Raw genomic sequence first — 27956 nt, forward strand, 5'->3', positions numbered from 1 at the left:
TAAAAAAAAATACTTCCTGGTGCAAAGCAGTGGGTTGTGCGTGACAATAAAGTTTAAAAAAAAAAAAAAAAAAAAGCCGCATAATGTGGTGAAGTAGGAGGAGCGACCGTGTTCGGTAGTGAACCGCGTTTGTCGGGACAGACCCATGTAAGCTATAACTGAATGGTTTGACCCACAGGATTCGTTGTTGCTTTTTACGAGTGCATTCGGTTTTCTCATAATTTTTGTTATTGATGTTTTTAATAAAGTTTTAGAGTGACGAAACCAGTAACGCTCCGCCTCCAAACGTCAAATATGGCTGATGTCGTCTAGGTAACCGGAGGCCTGAACCGGAAGTTTAGTATTGAAGACAGGTGACCGCGGAGACTTGCTACGAGTAAGGTTCTTCCACTCGCGTGTTACTGCTGTGAGGGCGGCTGTGGGGGTCGCTGGAGATGAGGGGAGGGGGGTTATCAGACGGTGCACACATCACCCATAGTCACCAGTGAAAGCTTTCGTTATGTGTAGTAATGTATGTGTCAAATAGGGGGTGTGCGCTCCCCCCAAACCCTGTGCATTAACCCTACAACTTCCTCATATCCAGCAGTCACCAAACTGCTTGTCATGTGACTGCGGCAGCCCGTACCGCGGTGGTGCGACTGCGGCAGCCCGTACCGCGGTGGTGCGACTGCGGCAGCCTAAACCAGTGGTCGGCTCGTGAGCCACAAGTGGCTCTTTAGAACCTTCAATGCGGCTCTTTGGTGCGGGCTGGCGGTTGGGTGGCCGAGCGCCATATCGCGCCGCTCAAGCTGCTTGCAAAATGTCCGTCATACGCCTCCTGCCCCGTCTGTCTGCACCTTCCACTTTATAAATTAAGCAGGCAGGCGGGTCAGGAGGCGCATGACGGAGGGTGAGATGTCACGCTGCGCACAGCAGCAGAAGGGCGGGCAGCGGCGCTCTAGTTCGGCTGCCCACTGCCGGCCATGTGAGGAGTGGTGGAATGGTGAAGAGGCCGCCGCTCAGGAGACTTGGAGCGAAATGTCCTGCAGCAGAAAGGTAGGAGCTGCCCCCGGTGTGTGCACAGCGCCGGGCACTGCATCGGCCCCGCCGCAAGTGTCCCTGCCTCCTCCCTTCCCCCCACTAATACATTACTTTACTTACTAGAAGACACTTATGGGGGATATCGGTGGATGACACACTTATGGAGGATATCGGTGGATGACGCACTTATGGGGGATATGGGTGGATGACGCACTTATGGGGGAAATGGGTGGATGACGCACTTATGGGGGATATGGGTGGATGACGCACTTATGGGGGATATGGGTGGATGACGCACTTATGGGGGATATGGGTGGATGACGCACTTATGGGGGATATGGGTGGATGACGCACTTATGGGGGATATGGGTGGATGACGCACTTATGGGGGATATGGGTGGATGACGCACTTATGGGGGATATGGGTGGATGACGCACTTATGGGGGATATGGGTGGATGACGCACTTATGGGGGATATGGGTGGATGACGCACTTATGGGGGATATGGGTGGATGACGCACTTATGGGGGATATGGGTGGATGACGCACTTATGGGGGATATGGGTGGATGACGCACTTATGGGTGGATGACGCACTTATGGGGGATATGGGTGGATGACACATATATAGCATGAGCTGCTATATATGTGCGTCATCCACCGATATCCCCCATAAGTGCGTCATCCACATTACATCCACATCTGCAGACAAGTTTAATAAAAGTAAAAAATGATAAAGATAAAATGAAATAATAATCAAGATCCAAATAAAAGAAAGTACATATAAAAGTATGTAAAAACACACTCTGGGCTCATGCCCACGAATGTAAGGGCGCCGTGCCTGTGCTGCGGACCGCAAATAGCGGGTCGCAATGCACGGACACAGACTATGGGGCAGCTGCATGAGGATCGCGGACCCATTCACTTGAATGGGGTTCGCGATCCCAGTGCTCCAGACTAAAAAAAATACCTAGTAGCCATTGGCCCCTGAACGGAAAAATTTAGGAGCCAAATCTAATTTTTAGTCGCCAAATCGAAACCGAATCAAAATTTTGGTATTGTGACAACGCTACGCCGATCAGATCGGCGTAGGGTTGTTTTGATACCAAAATTTTGATTCGCTTGTGAAAATCCGTAACAGAAATTGACATGCATCAGATAAAAAAAAAAATCCTAAAAAAGTATTTCACCGAATGGGGATCAGTGTTATTAAAGTCACATCCACATGACTGTAATCCGATACTGATTTTACCTGCACAATTCTGCAGCATTTCCATCCCATGTGGACCTACCCTTATTGTACAGACAGCCCTGCGGTCCTTTCTCGGTCTCCAGGACTGCCACAGAGGGTCTCAGCCTATAATCGTGTCACTGGGAAACACTGGGGTTATCTTTGACCATGACATAGGCACAGGCAACAGCAGTCATAAAACTAAATGGAGGTTTCTCTAATCCAAGGTGAAGAGCAGGGTCCTGCAGACCAAGGATCTGCATTGCTCACCATCAAAAGTAGTGGGCCATCGTTAAAGGGGTATTCCAGCTTCATAATATAAATTTCCTATCCTGGTGGCGTTCAGCTGTTCAAAGGGGCAGGGCAGTTATATGAACACCACAATGTCTGCATAGCAGTGGCGGTTCAGAGTAATTACAGCTCCGTCCTATTTACTATTCAGCTTTGTATTCTTTTCAGTATTCTGAAGCCGGAATACCCCTTTAACCCCCTAAAGCTACATTCACACAACATCAGTATTTTCTTTACATCAATTATTGACTGACCGTGTGAACCCCATGGACTACCATTGTTCTTTTTTTTTTTTTTTAACACCTTTATTAATATACAAAACCAATACACAAAGAGAATTCAAACTTAATATAATTAATTAATACCACTACCCTCAGCCCCCTTTCCCATCCCCTCCCCTGTGATGCGTCCACCCTGTAAGAGCAGAGAAAGGGGGGGGGGGGGGCATTTTGAAGTCAGCCATTTTGAATCCAACTTTTGTTTTTTCAATAGGAAGAGGGTCATGTGACACATCAAACTTATTGGGAATTTCACAAGGAAAACAATGGTGTACTTGGTTTTAACGTAACTTTATTCTTTCATGAGTTATTTACAAGTTTCTGACCACTTATAAAATGTGTTCAATGTGCTGCCCATTGTGTTGGATTGTCAATGCAACCCTCTTCTCCCACTCTTCACACACTGATAGCAACACCGCAGGAGAAATGCTAGCACAGGCTTCCAGTTAAGTAATAATTTATATATATTTGAGATCTTCATTCTTTGTGATATATTCCCGACCCACCCATTTAACAGAGAAGTGTTTATCTATTTCTAAGAGTGATTTATCATTCAAGCTAAGAAGTGCTGACTGAAGCTGAAAATACCTAAGCCATGAAAAATTCACTATATTATGTGATAGTTCCACAAATGACCTAATCTCTTTATTCTTAACAACCTGTGTAATATAAAGAATCCCATTCTTTTGCCAAAATTAATCCCTTGCTATACCCTCTAAGGTCTGTAAGTGAATATTATGAGGCGTAAATGTAAGTGATCCCTTTACCCCCAACCAAGCTCTAGTAGTAGCCCAAATTTTCAGTAGTGATTTTATAGTCTCTTTATGGCCCTGGTCTCTATTAATCGGTAACCCGGATTCCAGAAGCGTAAATATGTTGTTATGCGAGGAGCTTCTCACTAACCTACTTAAAAAGGTACTATTTTGCCATTCATGGCACATCCATAGCTGAGCAGCAATAAAATAACCCTTGAAGTAGGGGAGATTTAATCCCCCTGCTCCAAAGGATTGTATAAATATTCCAATTTGAGGTGCACACGTTTCCTTCCCCACACTAGGTCATTAATTAATTATTCTTTCCATAAGTTTAAAATATTTATCCTCTATCCAGATAGGTATATTCCTAAGAACATAGAGTATTTGGGGTAGAATCTCCATCTTGACCAGTGAAACTCGATCCGCCCTAGATAAGGGAAATCTCAACCAAATCCCTATTTTTGCCCTAATCTTCGTTATCAATGGGATCAGATTGAGTTGAACACAATTTTCAACCTTGGGAGATATAATCATACCCAAGTATTTAAAAGTGTCAACGACATCTAACTGGGTAATCAAGGACTCCGTCTGGGAGACCGGGTCTAATGGCAACAAAGTTGTCTTCGACCAATTTATGTCTAGGCCTGATACCTCACCAAATAGTTTCCCCATCCGCATAATTCTTGGTAGAGTTATTTCTGTACTATTTATAAAAAAAGAGGACCTCGTCTGCATATAGAGAAATACGATCCTCCACACCTAATATTCCAAATCCTTTAATTTGAGCATCCTGTCTAATAGCCAGAGCCAAAGGCTCGATATAAATATCAAATAGAAGTGGTGATAGTGGACACCCCTGACGGGTACCTCTATTTAGGTTAAAACTATTAGTAAGGCTCCTGTGACGAAACCAACCTTGCCACTGGGTTTTGGCGTGGCCTGTTTGCCAGCCTCTTGCCTCAGGATTATGGCCCATATACTAACTTTGAAGGAGAAGACAGACTGGCCGCACAGCTTAAATCTGTGGAACTGTTTTGGGCAGGAAAGCCATGCTTGCGGCTGGCCAAATGTGACTTCCATGGAATTTGAGAACCTCTGCTCGCATCTGGGTGATTTTTGGATATGTTGTTCACCCAGATCAGAGCTATCCATGGATGTATATATTATGGGGATATGTGGGGTTTTGAGGTGTTTTCTGTGTTTTGGGAAAAATGTGTGTTTTCTGTCTGTGAGTGATTAAGTTAGCCCATTACGTTTGGTAATTGTATTTTGTTGATTGCGTCTCAGACAATGCCAGTGTGTTAGTTAATTGCGTCTCAGACAATGCTCATTGTATTTTGTTGATTGCGTTACAGACAGAGGGAAGGGGATTTTGTGTACAATTGCTGGGAAGGTTTCAATACTGTAAATGCATCTGATTGGCTGTTTTTACAAAAACCGGTGGGTGGTAACCTTGTTGGAAGATGTGTATAAATCAATGCTTGTGTGTCCAAATAAAGAGTTCCTGTTTTACCCTTTACTAAGTTGAGGCTGGTGTTTGGGTAACTGATCGACAATGGGGGATTGCTATATGCTGAAGATTTGCTATACTCATCTGGCATAACTACTAGCTCTTGTAAGAGCTGTTCCTGCTCTCTGGATGTAGGAGAGGTTCACTCACTGGAGCCTGGAGCCTTGTCGTAGGTCCAGGGTGGGTAGAAGACGGCGAGACCTCAACCAAGCTTCGGCAGTTCGTGGGGTCTGCAGTGCGTACGGTGTCAAATGGAGTGCTTGGAGTCCTCCCGAAGCACTAGGAGCATCTATCGACGAGGTACCCGGTTGGGGTGCCAGGAGATCCGTTACATTGGTGGCAGCGGTGGGATGGTGTCCTAGTGAGAGGAGAAGCAGCTCGGAGACACCGTTCGTGGATTTTACAATTTGAGGGCAACGCATTTCCTAGTACAGCGCTCCTGGCTACAGCAATATGGATGCTGTTGGTTCCTGCACAGCATTCCATGAGGAAGATCACCCGGTTTACAGGGATGCCGAGCGGAAAGGCATATGGCACCAGGCCCTGGAGGACGTGCAGCGTCGGAGGGGTGAGAGTCTTCCCAGTGAGGAGCAGAGATTACGAATGTGATTGGCGCTGCGACTACCTCTACTGGGAGAGCAACCATTGACGGAGTGGGTGTCAGAGCTTGAGACACTGTTATGGCAGGAAACCTGGCTGGATGACGCTTACCAAGCACTATGGTGGGACACAGTACGTCAGTCTCCATGGATGGAGGTGTACGCCAAGCCAGAGGGTGAGGAATATAATGGCCCTGGTTTATTGTGGGAGTCTTTTGAAGACATTGACTTTGGGAGCACAGAAGAGTCTAGATTTTGGGACATTACTGACTACAGGGGGTCTTGCACAATTGGCCTACAACTAGTGGGGTGAGGGCAGATCTGACCTTTCTGGTCCAAAGGGAGTGGGAACTGGAGCAAGATTATCAACAGTTGTTTCGTTCCATTCAAGCCCAGCACAAGATACAAGACAATTGGATACCAGGCCCAGACCTGCAGCCCTACCCCTGGCAAGTCACAGCTGAGGTATCCCCTACTTCCTCACTAACTGTGGAGGTAGGGGACTTCATAGACTGGTACTGGGAGGAACCCCAGTCGGCAGGTGGAGATGGGACCGTAGTCACTCCACCGGCCCAACAGGGTGGCTGGGCAGGCGGCCCACATCCCCAACTGCCACTGGGAGTACAGGGAGAGGAGATTGTCGGTCCCTCATCTCTGCAACAACCAGAATCACTGGTAGTGGAGACAGTCGGTCTCACTACCCAGCGGCAGTATACTCTACAGGGAGAGGAGACAGTCAGTCTCTCTTCCCAGCGGCAGGTAGCATCCCAGGGGGAGGAGTTGGTCGGTCCCTCACCCCTGTAACAACTAGCTACAGAGGTAGGGGACCTCATAGACTGGTCCTGGGGGGAAACCCATATGGTGGTGAAGATGGGACCAAGATCTCTCCACCGGTCCTACAGGGATGCTGGGCAGTCGGCCCAGATCCCCAACGGCAGCCGGAGTTTCAGGGAGTAGGGACAGTTGGTCCTGCTCCCCAGCGGCAGTGTACTTTGAAGGGAGAGGAGACAACCGGTCTCTCTCCCCAACCACAGGGGGACAGCACCCCTAACTCCAATGATGCAGATGGGACCGCCGTCTCTGCGCCAGGCCGAACGGGATGCTGGACGGCCGGCACAGAGTCCCCACCAACCCCGCAGGAAGGCCAGGAGGAGGTAAGCGATCCCTCCTCTCCGCAACAAGGTCCTGGGGGTAGGATTCCCTGACCCCATCCTAGCGGAAGAGCTGGCATCTGGGCAGAGCGCAGTTGGCCTCTGCCCTCCTCTATCCTCTTCTCCAGAGGCTAACTCCACACAGACTTCCCCAGCGGAAGAGCTGACATTTGGGCAGAGCGCAGTCGGCCTCTGCCCACCAAGTACCTACAGCTCCAATCTAGAGAAAAACAAGGAAGCAAGGAGTAGTAGATGCTCCCTCAACAGCTGGGGCATACAGAACAGAGCCAGGCCCAAAATTCAACAGGTCCAGTATTGGGTTGTGGGTGGACTGCCAGACTAACTCAGATAACGACCGATGTGAGGTCAGGTATCTGGTTAGTCTTCCCTGGGAGGGGGAGATGTGTGACGAAACCAACATCGCCACTGGGTTTTGGAAGGGCCTGTTTGCCAGCCTCTTGCCTCATGATTCTGGCCCATATACTAACTTTGAAAGAGAAGACAGGCCGGCCAAATTTAACTTCCATGGAATTCGAGAACCCCTGCTCGGATCTGGGTGATTTTTGGATATATTGTTCACCTAGATCAGAGCTATCCATGGATGTATACATTATAGGGATATGTGGGGTTTTGAGGTGTTTTCTGTGTTTTGGGAAAAATGTGTGTTTTCTGTCTGTGAGTGATTAAGTTAGCCCCATTGCGTTTGGTAATTGTATTTTGTTGATTGCGTCTCAGACAATGCCAGTGTGTTAGTTTATTGCGTCTCAGACAATGCTCATTGTATTTTGTTGATTGCGTTACAGAGGGAAGGGGATTTTGTGTACAATTGCTGGGAAGGTTTCAAAACTGTAAATGCATGTGATTGGCTGTTTTTACAAAACCCTGTGGGTGGTAACCTTGTTGGAAGATGTGTATAAATCAATGCTTGTGTGTCCAAATAAAGAGTTCCTGTTTTACCCTTTACTAAGTTGAGACTGGTGTTTGGGTAACTGATCGACACTGGGGGATTGCTATATGCTGAAGATTTGCTATACTCCTCTGGCATAACTACTAGCTCTTGTAAGAGCTGTTCCTGCTCTCTGGATGTAGGAGAGGTTCACCTACTGGAGCCTTGTCGTAGATCCAGGGTGGATAGGAGACAGTGAGACCTCAACCAGACTTTGGTGGTTCGTGGGGTCTGCAGTGCGTACTGTGTTAAGTGGAGTGCTTGGAGTCCTCAGGAAGCACTAGGAGCATCTATCGATGGAGGTACCCTGTCGGGGTGCCAGGAGATCTTACATTTTAAGGCTTGGCCGTGGGGGATATGTACAGTAATTTAATCATGTTTATGAATCTCTCCCCAAAACCCATCCTGGCCAGGACCCTCCACAGAAAACGCCACTCCACCCTGTCAAAGGCCTTAGAGGCATCCAATGACAGTATTGAGCGGGCAGACCCCCCCCCCCCCCAGGTACCTGTATGTTAGCAAAAAGCCGGTGAAGATTGTGGTGAGTACCCTTATTTGGAATGAAACCATTCTGATCCGGATAAAGAATGGAAGAGAGAACCCCAGCGAGTCTTGTGGCCAAAATCCTTGCCAAGAGCTTTACGTCCGCGTTCAACAATTAAATCGGTCTGTAGGATCTCAGATCTATAGGGTCCTTACCTTTTTTTGGAATTAATATTATCACGGCTTCCGACATTGAACCCGGTAGGGTCCCCTCCTCCACCGAATCAGCAAAGACCCCCAAGAATTTGGGAAGAATAACCTCCTTATATTTACTATAAAATTCAAATGGGAGTCCATCTGAACCGGGGGTGGAGTTACCCAAACAGAGTTTGATTGCCCCTTCAAGCTTCTGAATTGAGAGACCGGCCTCGAGTGCCCTCATTTCGAAGTAATAGTGGGAAAAGTAATTTTCATTTCATCCGTTATCCTACAATCGGCACTATAAAGATCTGAGAAATAGTCAAAGAAAACTTTCTCTATAGGTTTTTGTCCTGTAACTATCCTCCCATTAGCCAATCGGATACTATCTATATTTTTTTTGGATTCCTGATTCAAGATAACTCTAGATAAGTTTCCCCGGTCGCCGCGATTCAGTGAAATATTTTTGACCCTTAACCCCTTAAGGACACAGCCCTATTTCACCTTAAGGACCAGGCCATTTTTTGCAAATCTGACCACTGTCACTTTAAGTGCTGATAACTTTAAAACGCTTTGACTTACCCAGGCCGTTCTGAGATTGTTTTTTCATCGCATATTGTACTTCATGACACTGCTAAAATTGGGTCAAAAAAGTTAATTTTTTTGCATAAAAAAATACCATATTTACCAAAAATTTTGAAAAATTTGCAAATTTCAAAGTTTCAGTTTCTCTACTTCTGTAATACATAGTAATACCCCCAAAAATTGTGATGACTTTACATTCCCCATATGTCTACTTCATGTTTGTAGCATTTTGGGAATGATATTTTATTTTTTGGGGATGTTACAAGGCTTAGAAGTTTAGAAGCAAATTTTGAAATTTTCGGAAATCTTCAAAATCCCACTTTTTATGGACCAGTTCAGGTTTGAAGTCACTTTGTGAGGCTTACATAATAGAAACCACCCAAAAATGACCCCATTCTAGAAACTACACCCCTCAAGGTATTCAAAACTGTTTTTACAAACTTTGTTAACCCTTTAGGTCTTCCACAACACTTCATGGCAAATGGACATACATTTTTAGAATTTAGATTTTTGGGAAAATTTTCCAATATAATCAATTTTTTCCTGGAAAAAAACAAGGGTTAACTGCCAAACAAAACACAAAATGGGTTGCCCTGATTCTGTAGTTTGCAGAAACACCCCATATGTGGTCGTAAACTACTGTTTGGCCGAACGGGAGGACATAGAAGGAGGGGAACACCATATGGGTTTTGGAAGGCAGATTTGGCAGGACTGGTTTTGTTTATACCATGTCCCATTTGAAGCCCCCTGTTGCACCCCTAGAATAGAAATTTCAAAAAAGTGACTCCATCTAAGAAAGTACACCCCTCAAGGTATTCAAAACTGGGTTTACAAACTTTGTTAACCCTTTAGGTGTTCCACAAGAGTTATTGGCAGATGGAGAAACAATTTAGAAATTTCTATTTTTTGGAAAATTTTCCATTTTAACCCTTACTTTATTACTGAAAAAAATGGGTTAACAGCCAAACAAAACTCAAAATGGGTTGCCCTGATTCTGTAGTTTGCAGAAACACCCCAAATGTGGTCGTAAACTACTATTTGGCTAAACGGCAGGACATAGAAGAAGGGGAACGCCATACGGTTTTTGGAAGGCAGATTTTGCTGGACTGGTTTATTTACACCATGTACCCTTTCAAGCCCCCTGATGCACCCCTAGAGTAGAAACTCCATAAAAGTGACCCCATCTAGGAAACTACGGGATAAGGTGGTTGTTGATTTGGTACTATTTTAGGGGTAAATATGATTTTTGGTTGCTCTATATTACACTTTTTTGAGGCAAGGTAACAAAAAAATTAAATTCTAAAATTTTTCTACATTTGCTATTTAGTTTTGTGGAACACCTAAAGGGTTAACAAAGTTTATAAAGTAACTTTTGAATACCTTGAGGGGTGTAGTTTCTTAGATGGGGTCACTTTTTTGGAGTTTCTAGTCTAGGCTACATCAGGGGGGGCTTCTAATGGGACGTGGTGTCAAAAAAAAAAAACTGTCCATCAAAATCTGCCTTCCAGAAACCATATGGAGTTCCCTTCGTTCTATGCCCTGCCGTGCGGCTATATAGCCATTTACGACCACATATGGGGTGTTTCTGCAAACTACAGAATCAGGGCCATAAATATTGAGTTTTTTTTGGCTGTTAACCCTTGCTTTATTACTGGAAAAAAAGGATTCAAATGGAAATTTTGCCCAAAAATGGGTGTTTTGGCACCGTTTTTATTTTATATTTTTAACACCGTTCATCCGAGGGGTTTGGTCAAATGTTATTTTTATAGCGACGACTTTTACGCACGCGACGATGCCCAATATGTATGGCTCTCAGACTTTGGAGACACTAAGCAGGCATCCTAAAACTGCGGCCCTCCAGATGTTGTAAAACTACAATTCCCACCATGCCCTGCTGATGGCTGTAGGTTGTCTGGGCATGCTGGGAGTTATAGTTTTACAACATCTGGAGGGCCGCAGTTTGAGGATGCCTGCACTAAAACTAATATTTTTTTGGGGAAAAAAAATTGTTTCTGTGTCTCCAAAGTCTGAGAGCCATAGTGTTTTATGTTCTCTAGGGGACTGTTGGAGATTATAAAAATTTAGTACTCCATGGAAGTGTGATACTCCCTGAAGCAATCGATAATGCAGAGGCCCGGATGATCGGGGCAAGTGTCACACTGAGTAGTGGTGTCCTTCCGTATCCCCCTCTTGTGACACACTCTGCATCTTTTTTGGGTTCGTCCCTTCTTTCCAGTATGGGGGACCACACCTGGAAAGTGTTGGCCAGGGACGATCCGGGCGCCTCCAGTTCCCGAGGTACTCCGGCCTGCTCTTTCCCGGTCCGAAAAGATCAGGTCTTTGAGGACTGCCTCATAGAATTGGAGGAATGTCCCTGTGCTGCCAGCGCTTCGGGATAGTACAAAAGAGTTGTACATGGCAACCTGCACCATGTAGACCGCAACTTTTTTGTACCATGCCCGGGTTTTGCGCATGGCATTATATGGCTTGAGGACTTGATCAGAGAGATCAACTCCTCCCATATACCGATTGTAGGCGACGATACAATCGGGCTTGAGGACCGTTGCCGTGGTACCTCGCACAGAGACTGGGGTGGTGCTGTTACCGTGGATTGTGGACAGCATAAGGACATCCCTCTTGTCCTTATACCTGACCAGCAACAGGTTTCCACTGGTAAGTGCACGGGTCTCACCCCTGGGGATAGGTACCTGGAGGGGGTGGGCAGGGAGGCCGCGTTGATTTTTCCGCACGGTCCCACAAGCGAACGTGGATCTGGCGGCAAGGGACCTGAACAAGGGAATGCTGGTATAAAAGTTGTCCACGTACAAGTGGTAACCCTTATCCAGCAGTGGGTACATAAGGTCCCACACAAGTTTCCCGGTAACACCCAGAGTGGGGGGACATTCTGGTGGTTGAATCCGGGAATCTCGCCCCTCGTACACACGAAATTTGTAAGTGTACCCTGAGGTACTCTCACAAATTTTGTATAGCTTCACGCCATACCTCGCCCGCTTTGTGGGAATGTATTGGCGGAAACGGAGTCTCCCCTTGAACGCAACGAGAGACTCATCAACCGCGACCTCCCTTCCAGGTACGTAGGCCTGCTGAAATGTGGCCCCAAAGTGATCGATGACCGGCCGTATCTTGTACAGCCGGTCATAGGCAGGATCACTTCGGGGGGGACATGCTGCATTATCGGAATAATGCAGACATTTCCGGATGGCCTCAAACCGGGAGCGTGTCATGGCCGTACTGTACAGTGGGGTCTGGTATAGGACGTCCCCACTCCAGTACAGCCTGACACTGGGTTTTTGCACTAGACCCATATGCAGCACGAGGCCCCAAAATGTCCTCATCTCGGCTGCACTGACCGGCGTCCAGCCACCGGGTCTAGCCAAAAATGAGCCCGGGTTTTGAGCGACGAACTGTTGGGCGTACAGATTCGTCTGCTCCACCATCAGATTCACCAGTGGGTTACTGAAAAAAAAACTAAAAAAGTCTATTTCAGTAAACCCCACTGTGGGAATCTGGATTCCAGGATTGCCAGCGAAATCCGGAATCTCAGGCTCAAAGTCCACTGGGGGACACCAGCTAAGTTCATCGGCAGGGGGCTCCGGTGAACTTATTTGGTGGGCCGGGAAACCAGTACGAACCCCAGGGCGGCTCGTACTAGGGTGGGCCACAGGATCCCTAGCATGTGTGGCCCCTGGCTCCGCCTGGCGGCGTCTCCGCTGCCTTGGTGGCTCATCGTCATCCGATGATGATGAGGAGGATGCGGATGACAAAAGGAACGTGGGGTCATCCTCATCCTCACTGGGGCTCTCAGAGTCGGAGGCAATCTGGGCATATGCCTCCTCGGCCGAGAACACCCGGCGGGCCATGGGTGTGTGTGTGTGCGTGTGTATGTGCGTGCGTGTAAACCTTTATTCTATGTGCGTGTGTGTGGGGGCACGGGTGTTCACGTACTAAAAGTCCAGGCAAAAAAAATGGGCAAGTGTTAGAAAAAAAAAAAAAAAAGTTCAAACTTGCTGATCAGCGGTTCAACGCTGATCAGCGGTCGGTGGGGTGGTGGGGCGGGCGATGCGCTAACAGTGGACGGACGCTAAAAAGTGCCGGCCAGTCAGCGCACGCAGAAAAAAAGTGGTGGTGGGGGGGTCTGGTGTGGGGGGGGGGATGCGGGGGGGGGGGGCAAGTGGCAGGGGGGTCTGGGGTCTGGTAGCTGAAAAAAAAAAGTTTGGAATAAATGTGATTTTTTTTTTTTTTTTCTAACTTTTCCCTTCTATCCCTGCCTAAAGGTGCCTCTCCCTCACTGACCCTAACCTACCTGGGTGGCGATGGGTGCAGGAGGGTGATGGATGGCGATTAGGGGGACACAGGAGCTGGTGCTGGACGATGCTGCCGGGTGCTCGTGCAGAACAGGAAGAGGAGGGGAGAGAGGAGCGCAGGAAGTTTGAATCTCGCGCCTCTCTCCCCTGCACCAATCAGCACCCTGGACAGCGGCGTTCAGCACCAGGGCCAGCTCCGCCTCTGCAAATCCTCGGACTTCGATTGGTGGTGTAAAATTACGCCACCGATCGCAGTCTTTTTCCGGTTCATCGGGTCACAGGACACCCGAATGGACCGGAAACGCAGAAAACCGCAGGTCTGAATTGACCTGCGGTTTTCTGCGATCGTCGATGCGGGGGGGTCAAATGACCCCCCCCCTGCATTGTTACAGGATGCCGGCTGAATGATTTCAGCCGGCATCCCGTTCCGATTAACCCCCGCGGCGCCGGCATCGCTATTTAAAGCCATGACGTACCGGTACGTCATGTGTCCTTAAGGACTCGGGAAACATGCCGTACCGGTACGTCATGTGTCCTTAAGGGGTTAAAGAATAAACTCTGTTGTGCCTTCTCCAGCAGAAAATTAGAGTATGATTGTGTGGTCTTCTGCATAGTTTCCCTGTTTTCCTCTGTCCTATTTATATAGAAGGATTGTGTGGCTGAGGAAGCTTGTTCTTTTAAGTTTTCCTCCTTTTCCCCATACGCTATTCTCTGGGTGGCGATATTACTAACCATTATTCCCCTCATATAGTCCTTGAAGGTATCCCATACTACTTGTGTTTTTGCTGTAGTATAATTAGCCTCCCAGAATTGGTTAATTTCCTTTTGTATTGTTTCATGATTCTTTATTACTGATAAACAATAGGGGTTAAGTCTAAATGGAGACCTCCCCGTTTGTTTATCGTGGGTCGGGCAAAGTTCAAGGAGTAGGGAGAGATTATCCGAGATTGACCTGGTCTCATACTTCATTTGTTTAACATATCGCACATATTTTTTTGTTAATCAGAGCATGATCTATTATAGACAGATCTCCCTAGCACCCTTCTCCCCTGCCCCAAACTTCCCCAAACATCCTCGAACCCGGCCTCCAGGCAAAAACGTGCCAGGGGGGACCCCTGAACAGAAGCATCTCCCCTGCCCAGCATAGAGACCCTGTCAACCGTGGGATTGATAACACAGTTAAAGTCTCCCATAATCAATGTAGGACTTTCTGGCCATTTATCCATAAATTTTAACAAATAATTAAAGACTAAAAAAGAAAATGGAGGTGGAATATAGACAAAGGCCAAAATACACATCTTCCCAGCCAACTTACAGTAAAGGAAGACAAATCTCCCCTGGTGGTCAACAGAGGATGCCTCGCACTTAAAATCAATTGTTCTATGAATAAAAACAGTCACTCCCCTAGAATGACTAGAGAAGGTAGAATGGTACGTGTGCGCAGCCCATCCCCTGGTGGCCACCCTGGAGGTCTCCTGAGTAAAATGTGTTTCTATCAAACATACAATGGCTGGGAGGTGTAAGCACATGAAATCAAAAACCGCTCGTCTCTTCCTCTTATCCCCCAGGCCCCTGACATTCCAAGTAAGAATTCTAATTGACATTATAAAAAATAATAAAAAAATTAAAATTGTTCTTAAAATAGACGTGTGTCTTGTGCATGTAGCCTACGAGTTTTGCTCGGGCTTTGAGAAAAAGACCTAACAGTTCAGGCTGAGCAGAGTTTGGGCAGCAGGGTTTAGGCCTCTTTCACACTACAGTATTTTGCGTTCCGTATACGGTCCGTTTTTTGCGGTCCGTATACGGTCCGTATACGGAACCATTCATTTCAATGGTTCCGCAAAAAAACGGAATGTGTTCCGTATGCATTCCGTTTCCGTATTTCCGTTTTTCCGTTCCGTTGAAAAGATAGAACATGTCCTATATTTGGCCGCAAATCACAGTCCGTGGCTCCATTCAAGTCAATGGGTCCGCAAAAAAAACGGAACACATACGGAAATGCATCCGTATGTCTTCCGTATCCGTTCCGTTTTTTGCGGAACCATCTATTGAAAATGTTATGCCCAGCCCAATTTTTAATATGAAATTACTGTATACTGTATTTGCCATACGGAAAAACGGAACGGAACAACGGAACGGAAACGGAACCACAACGGAAGCAAAAAACGGAACAACGGATCCGTGAAAAACGGAACGCAAAACACTGAATTCAACATACTGTAGTGTGAAAGAGGCCTAAGGGTGAGAACTTTTTTAACCCTTTATATCTCATGCCCTGTAGGAGCTAGAGAAGTGGGCCTAGTCGTGTTTGAAAGCTGATAACCAAAGCTTTAGGACCAGGATTAAAGCATTAGCTCCTCTGCATTTGGAAGTATAGCCTTTAGGGTCAACTCAGACAGTATTTATTTTGCAGTCCTCAAAGTATGGATCCACAAAAAAAATCCGGATGCCATCCATGTGACGTCCATTTTGCATCCCTATTTTTTTTTTTTGCAGACCCATTGTGACAATGCCTATTCTTGTCTGCAAAACGAAGAAGAATAGGACATGTTCTATCTTTTTTGCGGGACTGCAGAGTGGACATACAGATGCAGACAGCACTTTTTTTTTTTTGTGGACCCATAGAAATGAATGGGTCCATGTGCAATACACAAAAAAATGCAAATCTGATGCAGACCAAAAATATGGTCGTGTGAATGGGCCCTTTAGAAATATTCAGGAGTGTGGCAGCTGAAAGCTTTCAGCTGCTTTCACTCCTGACCCAAATTCTAAAGGCTATCTCTCCCTGCCTACAACAGCTAATGATTCTGGTCATCTTTTAATACTTAACTTCTCAGCTTTCAAACCGGACCAAGCTCGCATCTCTTACAGAGCCTGAGATACGAAGGGTTAAAGTAGCCCTACCCGGTCAGCCTGGGGGGTAGTATGTACTTTGTGCATGCCACATACTCCACTTTCTATTATCAATCATAGGGCATGTTTTCTCTCTGATTGTCACAAAGGGACCTTTTTTCCATCTAACCACCCTTCTGCTCAAAATTAGGCCATTTATTGACCCTATGACCCAGATATTTACCAGAATCCAGATCATGGTCTTGAATAAGTCGCACCAAACTCTTGTACCGCCTCTTCACCCAACACAAACTTCAATAAAGTTTACGATTTAGGCTACTTTCACATTAGCGTTCGGGGCTCCGCTTGTGAGTTCCGTTTGAAGGCTCTCACAAGCGGCCCCGAACGGATCCGTCCAGCCCTAATGCATTCTGAGTGGACGCGGATCCGCTCAGAATGCATCAGTCTGGCACCGTCTGTCCTCTGCTCAGCTCAGCAGGCGGACACCCGAACGCTGCTTGCAGCGTTCGGGTGTCCGCCTGGCCGTGCGGAGGCAAACTGATCCGTCCAGAGTTACAATGGAAGTCAATGGGGGCGGATCCGTTCGAAGGTGACACAATATGGTGCATTTTTTAAACGGATCCGCACCCCCATTGACTTTCAATGTAAAGTCTGGACGGATCCGTCTGAATACAAATTGTACTTAGACTTTTTTAGTGAAATATAATGCAGACGGTTCCGTCTGAACGGATACCATCGTTTGCATTATAGGAGCCAATCCGTCTGTACAAATACCAGACGGATCCGCTCCGAACGCAAGTGTGAAAGTAGCCTTACACTGTCCCTCCTGTCTGTTTCCTGTTGTTACCACACAATATGAGGATACCTCTTCTAGCAGCACCGTTTGCTCGCTACAGTAATATTGATCACTATTATCACTAGAGAGGAGTGTAATATATTGGTCCTCACACGTTTAGGCTGCTTTCACATCACCACTTTGTATTTCTGTTCTGCTCCATTATAGGAACAGAAAAACTAAATGAATGGAAGTTGTGGATTCAGGACCTGACAGGAGCGAAGCCTTACAGATCCCATCGACTATATTGGGGTCCCTTCCCTTTTAGTTGCAGGACTTTTCTCTCCTCTATTTTAGACTGTGACAGAAGCCTCCAAAGCAGATGTGAATGTAGCCTTATGTTAGAATTATAAAAATGTTCTAGGTCTTGGTCAGCAACACGGAAACAGATTATTTTCTGAAAACCGCTGTTTTTGTTATGTAAGTAGTATAATATAATATAATAAAAACTACATACATTTGCCATCACAATTGGCTCTACCCATAGAGTGAAGTTATATCACAGTAATACCGTGAAAATAAATCTCACAAAATAATGTTAAAATTTATATTTAAAGGGTTTATCCCATAAATAATGTTAAAAAATGAAAATGGCACATCATATAGTACATGACAATCTCTAATGGTACTTTCACACCTGCGTTACATTTTTCCGGTATTGAGTTCTGTCACAGGGGCTCAATACTGGAAAAAAATGCTTCAGTTTTTTATCCTAATGCATTCTGAATGGAAAGCGTTCCGTTCAGTATGCAACAGGATGTCTTCAGTTCAGGCACTTTTACGGTATTTGGCCGGAGAAAATACTGCAGCATTGAACATTGAAATGTATTAATGCAGGATCCGGTACCAAGTGTTCTGGAAAACCGTATCCGGTTTCGCGATTTGCGCAGACCTTTAAAAAATAAATAAATATTGGATCAGTTTTTGCTGATGACACAGGAGAGACGGATCCGGTGTTTCAATGCATTTGTCAGACGGATCCGGAAACAAATGCTATCAGTTTGCATACGGGTTTCTGGATCCGGCAGGCATTTCCAGCAACAATCAGATACTGATAACCTATCCAGAGGAAAGCTCATCAGTAATCAAAAGATGTAGAACCCCTTAAAGGCTAAATTTGTTATGTCAGTAAGGTGTTAAAATGCACTTCAGTCACCTGAGTTGTACGCCAGCTATATTTACTTCAGCCATAAATTTAAAAATCTAAGAATGAAAATGCTACATTTTAGAGATTTCTTAAAATTTTATTGTGACTGTTGGGGGGTTAAGGCCTCTTTCACACTTGCATTGTCCGGATCCGGCGTGTACGCCACTTGCCGGAGGTACACGCCGGATCCGGAAAAACGCAAGTGTACTGAAAGCATTTGAAGACGGATCTGTCTTCAAAATGCTTTCAGTGTTACTATGGCAGCCAGGACGCTATTAAAGTCCTGGTTGCCATAGTAGGAGCGGGGGAGCGGTATACTTACAGTCCGCGTGGCTCCCGGGGCGCTCCAGAATGACGTCAGAGCGCCCCATGCGCATGGATGACGTGCCATGCGATCACGTCATCCATGCGCCTGGGGCGCCCTGACGTCACTCTGGAGCGCCCCGGGAGCCGCACGGACGGTAAGTATACTGCTCTCCCGCTCCCCACTACACTTTACCATGGCTGCCAGGACTTTAGCGTCCCGGCAGCCATGGTAACCATTCAGAAAAAGCTAAACGTCGGATCCGGCAATGCGCTGAAACGACGTTTAGCTTAAGGCCGGATCCGGATCAATGCCTTTCAATGGGCATTAATTCCGGATCCGGCCTTGCGGCAAGTCTTCAGGATTTTTGGCCGGAGCAAAAAGCGCAGCATGCTGCGGTATTTTCTCCGGCCAAAAAACGTTTTGTTCCAGAACTGAAGACATCCTGATGCATCCTGAAAGGATTTCACTCCATTCAGAATGCATTAGGATAAAACTGATCAGGATTCTTCCGGCATAGAACCCCGACGACGGAACTCTATGCCGGAAGAAAAGAACGCAGGTGTGAAAGAACCCTAAGAGGAGTTAAAGCGGTTGTCCATTCCTTGGGATAGTCATAGCCTGCAGAGTCTGAAAATGGCAGCACTGATTGGATAGTCAGACTGTGAAGGGACACACCCCCAACTGGTTACCTCCCCTCTGTACCCTTACTGCAGACTGCTAGAAATTAATTCATAACTTCTAGTAGACATAATAAAAGAAAGGCACAACATAGCGTCATAAGAATAGATGCTCCAGAATTATTGTTACATGGGGAATACATGAAGCTATTGAAACTGGCATGTCAGGAGTGTCAGGAGGTCCTCTTTAAAGAGGTTCTCCAGGAATTAAGAAAATCGAAATACTTGAATATTACTTTATTATAAATATATTACCAAATACCTTTCATTAGCTATAGTGGCTCGTATTGTCTGGGGAGCAATCACTAAGAAAAATATAATAAATAGTCCTATTAGTACACACAAAACCTATCGTAATCACCCAGCAGGACAAGTTACTTCACAACACTGAGCTAAAGAGCTGCCTCACCCTCCTCTATCAGGGATTATGACCCTGAATACAGCTGATAAAATGAATCTCTGTAGGAATTTAGTTCATGAGGAGACATGCAGTACAGAAAGTAGGGTGGGGGTAATGAGCAGCAGCACCTGTATGCAGCCTCCATTACCACTGTCTGTCCTGTCCCCTCTTAGGGGGGATTGAGGGGGTAATAGTGAATAGGGTCATACAAGTATAGGTCTGAGGTTCCAGAGGCTGGGGGTCGCTCTTATCAGGGCGGGTGCTCCGACTACAGCCAGCTGAGGTGATCCCCTTGATAAGACTAGGCTCAACCAGGGAAAGCTTATTTAGGCTATCCGCGATAAGTGTTGTTTTGGAGTAACAACCCGCCATAGAGCTTTTAGGTATCTTTCCAACCATACCCAGCCAATATAGACCACCACCTACACTCGCCTAGAAAATTATTAGGAACACCATACTAATGTTGGCCCATATTGATAGGATAGCATCTTGCAGTTGATGGAGATTTGAGGGATGCACATCCAGGGCACGAAGATCCCGTTCCACCACATCCCAAAGATGCTCTATTGGGTTGAGATCTGGTGACTGTGGGGGCCATTTTAGTACAGTGAACTCATTGTCATGTTCAAGAAACCAATTTGAAATGATTCAAGCTTTGTGACATGGTGCATTATCCTGCTGGAAGTAGCCATCAGAGGATGGGTACATGGTGGTCATGAAGGGATGGACATGATCAGAAACAATGCTCAGGTAGCCCGTGGCATTTAAACGATGGCCAATTGGCACTAAGGGGCCTAAAGTGTGCCCAGAAAACATCCCCCACACCATTACACCACCACCACCAGCCTGCACAGTGGTAACAAGGCATGATGGATACATGTTCTCATTCCGTTTACGCCAAATTCGGACTCTACCATTTGAATGACTCAACAGCAATCGAGACTCATCAGACCAGGCAACATTTTTCCAGTCTTCAACAGTCCAATTTTGGTGAGCTCGTGCAAATTGTAGCCTCTTTTCCCTATTTGTAGTGGAAATGAGTGGTACCCAGTGGGGTCTTCGGCTGTTGTAGCCCACCTTTCTTTCCTATTCTGACATTCAGTTTGGAGTTCAGGAGATTGTCTTGACCAGGACCACAACTCTACATGCATTGAAGCAACTGCCATGTGATTGGTTGACTAGATAATCACATTAATGAGAAATAGAACAGGTGTTCCTAATAATTCTTTAGGTGAGTGTATATCTTATCTTTGATCCAACCTGGTTTTTAAGCTTGGTTTTTGATTAAATATCTTAAGTATCTACCATATTTTTCACCATAATACGGTTTTAGAGGAGGACAATAAGAAAAAAAAAAAATTTCATTACACCTCAGGTCAGACCCCCAATGTTAATAAGACCCCAATCGGACCTCAGTTAAGATCCCTATGCCTTTCATCAGCCTCCATGCCTCTCATCAGTCCCCATATCAGTCCTTATGCCTCTTATTAGCCCCCATTATGCCTCTCATCACCCACATTGCCTCAGCACCAAGAAACCTCATGTTTTATAAAATTTAAAAACACTTACCTCTCCTGCTCCTGGACGCCGCCGCTCCTCACCGCCCACGATCTGCTTCCTCCTGCTGTCGGCTGTGCTGTGAACTGGCGCGCACAGCGTGAGGTCACAGAGCGCCCTCACGCTGTGCACAGCCGAGGACCAGGAAGGAGTGAGTACAGAGCCTTCACTGCTTCCTGGTCCTCTGCTACTAATGAGCGCTTCAATAATAGAAGCGCTCATTAGTAGTCACTCTATAAGACGCAGGGGCATTTTCCCCCACTTTTGGGGGAAAAAATGCGTCTTATGGGGGTGAAAAATATAGTAATTAAAAGTTACGTTTTATTTATTTTTGTAAGGAGTTCCCAGCTGACTGATAGTAGATGGTGATAAAAAGATATGCATTAATAAGGGTACTTTCACACTTGATTTTTTTTCTTTTCCGGCATAGAGTTCTGTCCTAGGGGCTCTATACCGGAAAAGAACGGATCAGTTTTATCCCCATGCATTCTGAATGGAGAGCAATCCGTTCAGGATGTCTTCAGTTCAGTCTTTTTCATTGATCAGGACAAAGATAAAACCGTAGCATGCTACGGTTTTATCTCCCACCAAAAAAACCTGAAGACTTGCCTGAATGCCGGATCCAGCATTTTTTCTCATAGGAATGTATTAATGCCGGATCCGTCCTTCCGGTCTTTGTATGTGCAGACCGAAAAAAATAAATGCCGGATCCGTTTTTCCTGATGACACCAGAAAGACTGATCCAGTATTTCAATGCATTTGTAAGGCTACTTTCACACTGGCGTTTTGAATTCTGTTTGTGAGATCCGTTTCAGGGCTCTCACAAACGGTTCAAAACGGATCAGTTCAGACCCAATGTATTCTGAATGGATAAGGATCCGTTCAGAATGCATCAGTTTGGCTCCGTTTCGCCTCCATTCTGCTCTGGAGGCGGACACCAAAATGCAGCTTGCAGCATTTTGGTGTCCGCTTGGCGATGTGGAGCCAAACGGATCCGTCCTGACTTACAGTGTAAGTCAATGGGGACAGATCCGTTTTCACTGACACAGTATGGTGCAGTTTAAAACTGATCCGTCCCCCATTAACTTTCAATGTAAGTCAGGACGGATCCGGACTTTTTTTTAGAAAGAATAATGCAAACGGATCCGTTCTGAACAGATACAAGCGTTTGCATTATAGGTGCGGATCCGTCTGTGCAGATACCAGACGGATCTGCATCTAACACAGGTGTGAAAGTAGCCTAAGACGGATCAGGATCCTTATCAGTTTTACAAATGCCAACAGTTGGCATACGTTTTGCCGGATCCGGTAGGCAGTTCCGGTTTTACATAATAAAGCATTTTTGAGAAAAAAGATTTTTTAGTTTCTCCATATTCAGAAAGCCATAGTTGTGTTTTAGTTTTTTTGGGGCGATTGTCTTAGGTAGGGTCTCAGTGAAACTCGCACCATTTTGCAAGCAAGTTCAGTCAGTTTTGTCTGCTATTGCGTTCAGTTGTTCAGTTTTTTTTTTTGCGTGATTGCAATTAGTTTTGGTGCCTTTTTTTCACACGCGTAATAAAAAAACTGAAGGTTTATAAAAACAACATCTCCTAGCAACCATCAGTGAAAAACGCATCGCATCCACACTTGCTTGCGGATGCAATGCGTTTTTCACGCAGCCCCAATTACTTCTATGGGGCCAGGGCTGCGTGAAAAACGCAGAATATAGAACATGCTGTTATTTTTACGCAATGCAGAACTGATGCGTGAAAAAACAACGCTCATGTACACAGATCCATTGAAATTAATGGGTCAGGATTCAGTGCGGGTGCTATGCATTCACGTCACTCATTGCACCCGCTCGGAAAACTCGCTTGTGTGAAAGGGGCCTTAGATTGCTACTATTTTGGGAGGCATACACCTTTTTGATCGCTTGGTGTTGCACTTTTAGTGATATAAAGTGACCAAAAAATGTTGTCTACTAATGTCTACTTTTCTTTTTTTTTTTTTTTTTTTTTTTTTTATATTTATATTTATTTTTTTACTTGGAAATTATTTTTGTAAAACTTTTATTTTTTTTGAGTTAAGCTCTGTTTGCGAGGGGCTCTTATTGTTACATCATTGCTTTACGCATTTCCTATGTAACCTACTTTTGTATCTTCTATAATACATAGTAATACCTACAAAAATAGTTATTACTTTACATTCTCCATATGTCTACTTCATGTTTGGATCATTTTGGGAATTACATTTTATTTTTTGGGGATGTTACAAGGCTTATAAGTTTAGAAGCAAATCGTGAAATTTTTTCGAAATTTTCAAAAACCCACTCTTCAAGGACCAGTTCAGATCTGAAGTCACTTTGTGAGGCTAACATAATAGAAACCACCCAAAAATGACCCCATTCTAGAAACTACACCCCTCAAGGTATTCAAAACAGATTTTACAAACTTTGTTAACCCTTTAGGTGTTGCACAAGAATTTATGGAAAATAGAAAATTTCACTTTTTACAAGTTACAAAGCAAGGGTTAACAGCCAAAGAAAACTCAATATTTATGGCCCTGATTCTGTAGTTTACAGAAAACACCATATATGGTCCTAAACTGCAGTACGGGCACACGGCAGGGCGCAGAAGGAAAGGAATGCCATACGACTTTTGGAAGGCAGATTTTGCTGGACTGTTTTTTTTTGACACCATGTCCCATTTGAAGCCCCCCTGATGCACCTCTAGAGTAGAAACTCTAAAAAAGTGACCCCATTTTAGAAACTACGTGATAGGGTGGCATTTTTTATTTTTTTTTACTATTTTAGGGTACATATGGGTTTTGGTTGCTCTATATTACACTTTTTGTGAAGCAAGGTAACAAGAAATAGCTGTTTTGGCACTGTTTTTATTTTTTGTTATTTAAAACATTCATCTGACAGGTCAGATCATGTGGTATTTTTATAGACCAGGTTGTCACAGATACGGCGATGCCTAATATGTATACTTTTTCTATTTATTTATGTAAGTTTTACACAATGATTTCATTTTTTTTAATAAAAAAAAACATGTTATAGTGTTTCCATAGTCTGAGAGCCATAGTTTTTGGGCGATTATCTTGGGTAGGGTATTATTTTTGCGGAATGAGATGACGGTTTTATTGGCACTATTTTGGGGTGCATATGACTTTTTGATCGCTTACACTTTTTGTGATGTAAGGTGACAAAAAAATGGCTTTTTTTACACAGTTTTTATTTTAATTTTTTTTACGGTATTTATCTGAGGGGTTTGGTCATGTGATATGTTTATAGAGCCGGTCGATACGGATGCGGCGATACCTAATATTTCCACTTTTTTTTTTTGTCCCACTTTGGGACTTCATCTTTTGGGGGTCTTATCCTTCACAATGCATTCCAATACTTCTGTATTGGAATGCATTGGCTGTATGAGTAATACAGTGAGTCCTACTCATACAGCTTCCGGCCTGTGAGATCCAGGGGGCTGGATCTGACAGGCTCGTCACATGAAGGCAGCGCCGATGCCTCAGGAAGGCATCGCGCTGCCTTCCATGCCATTAGGTCCCCCCTACAGCCCCACGGGGACCCGATTGCGCAGCCGCAACATTGAAAAGCCGCAAACCGCAGGTCTTAAGTGACCTGCGGTTTGCGGCGATCGCTGACATGGGTGTCACCGGACCTCCCGCGCATTTCGGAAATGCACAGGACGTACCGGTACGCCCTGTCTCCTTAAGTACTGGGACATCAGGGCGCACCGGTACGCCCTGTGTCCAGAACAGGTTAAGATTAAAGTCCAACATAGGGACTTTATATGGTATAAAAATTTTCAGAAAACAAATAATAATGCACTATTACAATAGATGTAAGCATCAGTCAGGCAGGTCTTACTCTATACCTACCTATGCCGTTGGTGGTCTCAATTGTGAATGCGCTCCTATTTTTTCCTGGGAGTAGCATTCTTGTGCACTTTTGCCCTTCCTATTAAACAGACCAGGTGGTACATATAGCTGTGCGCGCTCCTCCTTTCATCGGTTGCTGGATGCACATTGAGGTGACTAGGAGCAGCACACTATATGTGCAGGGTCTGCTCTCCTGAATATAGATGCCCAACGGCATAGGTAGGTATAGAGTAAGACCTGCCTGACTTGAGACCACCTTTGCGGGGATAGGTGGGCACCGATGTGTTTTGATCAAAATATATTGGCGAAGAGTCTCAGATTTTATCACATCAGAATGAGGGCTTAGTCCATATATAATACTTGCATCTATTGTGTTAGTGCATTATTATTTGTTTAGTTTTTTTCATAAATGTAGCCATGGACATCCGCGTATTTACTTATCGGGCAGGATGTTTTTATCTTAGTTTTTTAAATCTTTTTCTGTGTTTGTTTACTTTATATGGTACCTCTAAATAAGGCAGAGCCCCAAATCTACATAGGCACAGCACATGCCCCACCAACAATATAGCTAGGTTCCATATCTTAAAAAAAGGAGGAGGGGGGGATTGGCGTAAAGATTGACATCTAGACACCACCCCAGAGATAGTCAGCACCACAGGCTATATAGTAAAAAGGATTAGCAGTGTACTAAATCGGTCCCTGCTAATTGTTGTTCAAGGTACCATGTAGTTTTGGCTTGGAGCGAATGTGTGTAGGTAGGAGAATGAATATGCTTCATATTTTTCTCCTTACACAAGGAGGATTCGCTCAGTCCTTAGAAAAAAAAAAGGACAGTTTCTCCTAGAAAAGACGTCATGTTGGGGTTATCCAAGCATGAAGGATGGTTATTCTAGCCACTGCAGTGATGAGAAAAAGCATCAACTGAATGGATATATCGCCTGGCAAAATTCCAAAGAGACCCCAGAATAGTGTTGGGTCACTGTGAGGAAGTAAGAAGTAGTGAAATTTCTAATACATGTGGAAAAGTTTTTTATATTCATGTGCAGAACCATTAACAATGATCTGCATGGGGGATCGCCATTTTGGGCCGGAGTGGTTAGACGTATTTCCACAGAAAACCCCGCTGCGGTGAGATGTATACCCGATAAGATTGTGAAATAGCTGATTGTGGGGTGCAGAGATTTAAACTTACACCTATCAGGAATTGATGGCCTATCCTGAGGACAGGCCTTCAATAGTAAAACAATGGACAACCCCTTTAAGATAATGAAGCATCTAATTTTGAATAAGCTATTCATTTCCATTATACTCCATCGTAATGACGATGCAGTCTTTCTGCAGGGGATTTTTTTGAGGAAATTGGGTCCTGGGGTTAAAAAAAATGGTGTCATTGGTATCCTTACATGAGTGATTTCATTATTATAAATTTTTTTATGTCTTTGCAGCTGTTTAAACATGTTGCATTGGGAGGATGGTGAACGAGGATCAAAAGGAGCAGAAGACTATGCTGCTGAATCCATGGCTGCAGATATGGATCCCTGGATAATCTTTGATGCTCGTAAGACCCCACGAGCAGAGTTTCATGAGTGGTTAGAAACGTACCGTCCTTCTAGGGTCCCTCGTTTTGGTGACCCTGAAGAAGAATCTGGACCAGTAGGGTGGATAGCAGTGTATGGCCCAGGTTACTGCCCACACGCTGAAGGTGTCAAGGAACTTCAGGATGCCTGGGAAAAGATCCAGAGTACAGGGCACAAGATTGATTATGACATTGTTCGTCAATTAGCTCTTAATCATGGAGTAATATCTGGGAAATGGCTTATTCATTTAGACACTGGATTCAAAGTTGACTATGCCTGGCAAGGAATAGCTACTGCAGTAGTAGAAGGTCGGCTTAGTGTAGCCAAAGTGAGCCCTCGCCATCATGAAAGTAAGCATGTTATATGTGTGTACACTGAAGACTTCACAGATGAAGAAGCGATCATGCAGACAGATGCTGTAATTCGGAGTTCAGGTGTAAAATGTTTACTGACTTACAAGCCAGATGTGTACTCCTATTTAGGCATTTACAGAAACAATCAGTGGCAGATATGCCCCACTATCTATGAAAGCCGATTTGATTTAGAATGCATTCCTCGCCGGTCCAGAGTTACCAACAAGGTAACCAACTTAGAAGTGACTTAAAGAAATCTCAATATAATTTTTATTACTGCTCAAGTAAATATTTTGGTCTGTTCATTTATTAATTTTGCCTGACCCTCTAACAGTATTGTGCCTGTAATATTAAGTAAATATTCTCATTTTTTTTTTCCCCTTTTGTGAATGTGTTTATTATAAATGTGTGTGAATGTGGTGTTTATTTAGTTGTTGTTGTGCATTGCATCTCTTAATTGCACACATATAGGGTAGTAAGCATTGTTGTATGCAAATTGGACTAAATGGCTAAATTTCAGCTATACACCAGTGGTTCTTGGTGCATAGTTGGTCGCCAGGGGCATTAAAGTGGTTCTGCACTTTGTTTAAAGTGATGATCTATCCTCTGGATAGATCATCAGCATCTGATCGGCGAGGGTCTGACACCCGGGACCCCCGCTGATCAGCTGTTTGAGAAGGCAGCGGCGCTCCAGCAGTGCCGCGCCCTTCTTACTGTTCACCGCAGGCCCAGTGATGTCACGACTAGTATCACTGGCCTGGGCGGGGGCTAAGCTCTGTTCACTTGAATGGAGCTTAGCCCCACCCAGGCCATTGATACTAGTCGTGACGTCACTGGGCCTGTGGTAAACGGTGAGAAGGCCGCGGCGCTGCTGGAGCGCCGCTGCCTTCTCAAACAGCTCTTCGGCGGGGGTCAGAAGCTGATTATCTATCCAGAGGATAGATCATCACTTTAAACAAAGTGCAGAACCCCTTTAAGAAATGGTTTACCAGCCTCCAT

General features: G+C 45.0%; 1 protein-coding gene across 2 annotated transcripts; it reads left to right on the top strand.

Moving 5' to 3' along the window:
* Nucleotides 1-119: 119 nt before the first annotated feature.
* Nucleotides 120-27610, top strand: C10H11orf68 (chromosome 10 C11orf68 homolog). Of its 2 annotated transcripts, XM_044270574.1 has the most exons (3): nt 120-147; nt 249-376; nt 26473-27610. In XM_044270574.1, exon 3 carries the CDS (start codon nt 26483-26485, stop codon nt 27206-27208), a length of 726 nt encoding a protein of 241 aa, XP_044126509.1. In that variant the 5' UTR covers nt 120-147; nt 249-376; nt 26473-26482; the 3' UTR covers nt 27209-27610. The 2 variants fall into 2 exon arrangements, with proteins under 2 accessions (XP_044126509.1, XP_044126510.1); XM_044270575.1 differs by lacking the exon at nt 249-376 and having other exon boundaries at nt 128-147.
* The last annotated feature ends 346 nt before the right edge of the window (nt 27611-27956 follow it).

Source organism: Bufo gargarizans, chromosome 10 (genome assembly GCF_014858855.1).
Source record: "Bufo gargarizans isolate SCDJY-AF-19 chromosome 10, ASM1485885v1, whole genome shotgun sequence".
NCBI lineage: Eukaryota > Metazoa > Chordata > Amphibia > Anura > Bufonidae > Bufo > Bufo gargarizans.

Bases quoted from the DNA above. Each gene is read 5' to 3' on its own strand.
- C10H11orf68 (XM_044270574.1), top strand. From the start codon at position 26,483: ATGTTGCATTGGGAGGATGGTGAACGAGGATCAAAAGGAGCAGAAGAC.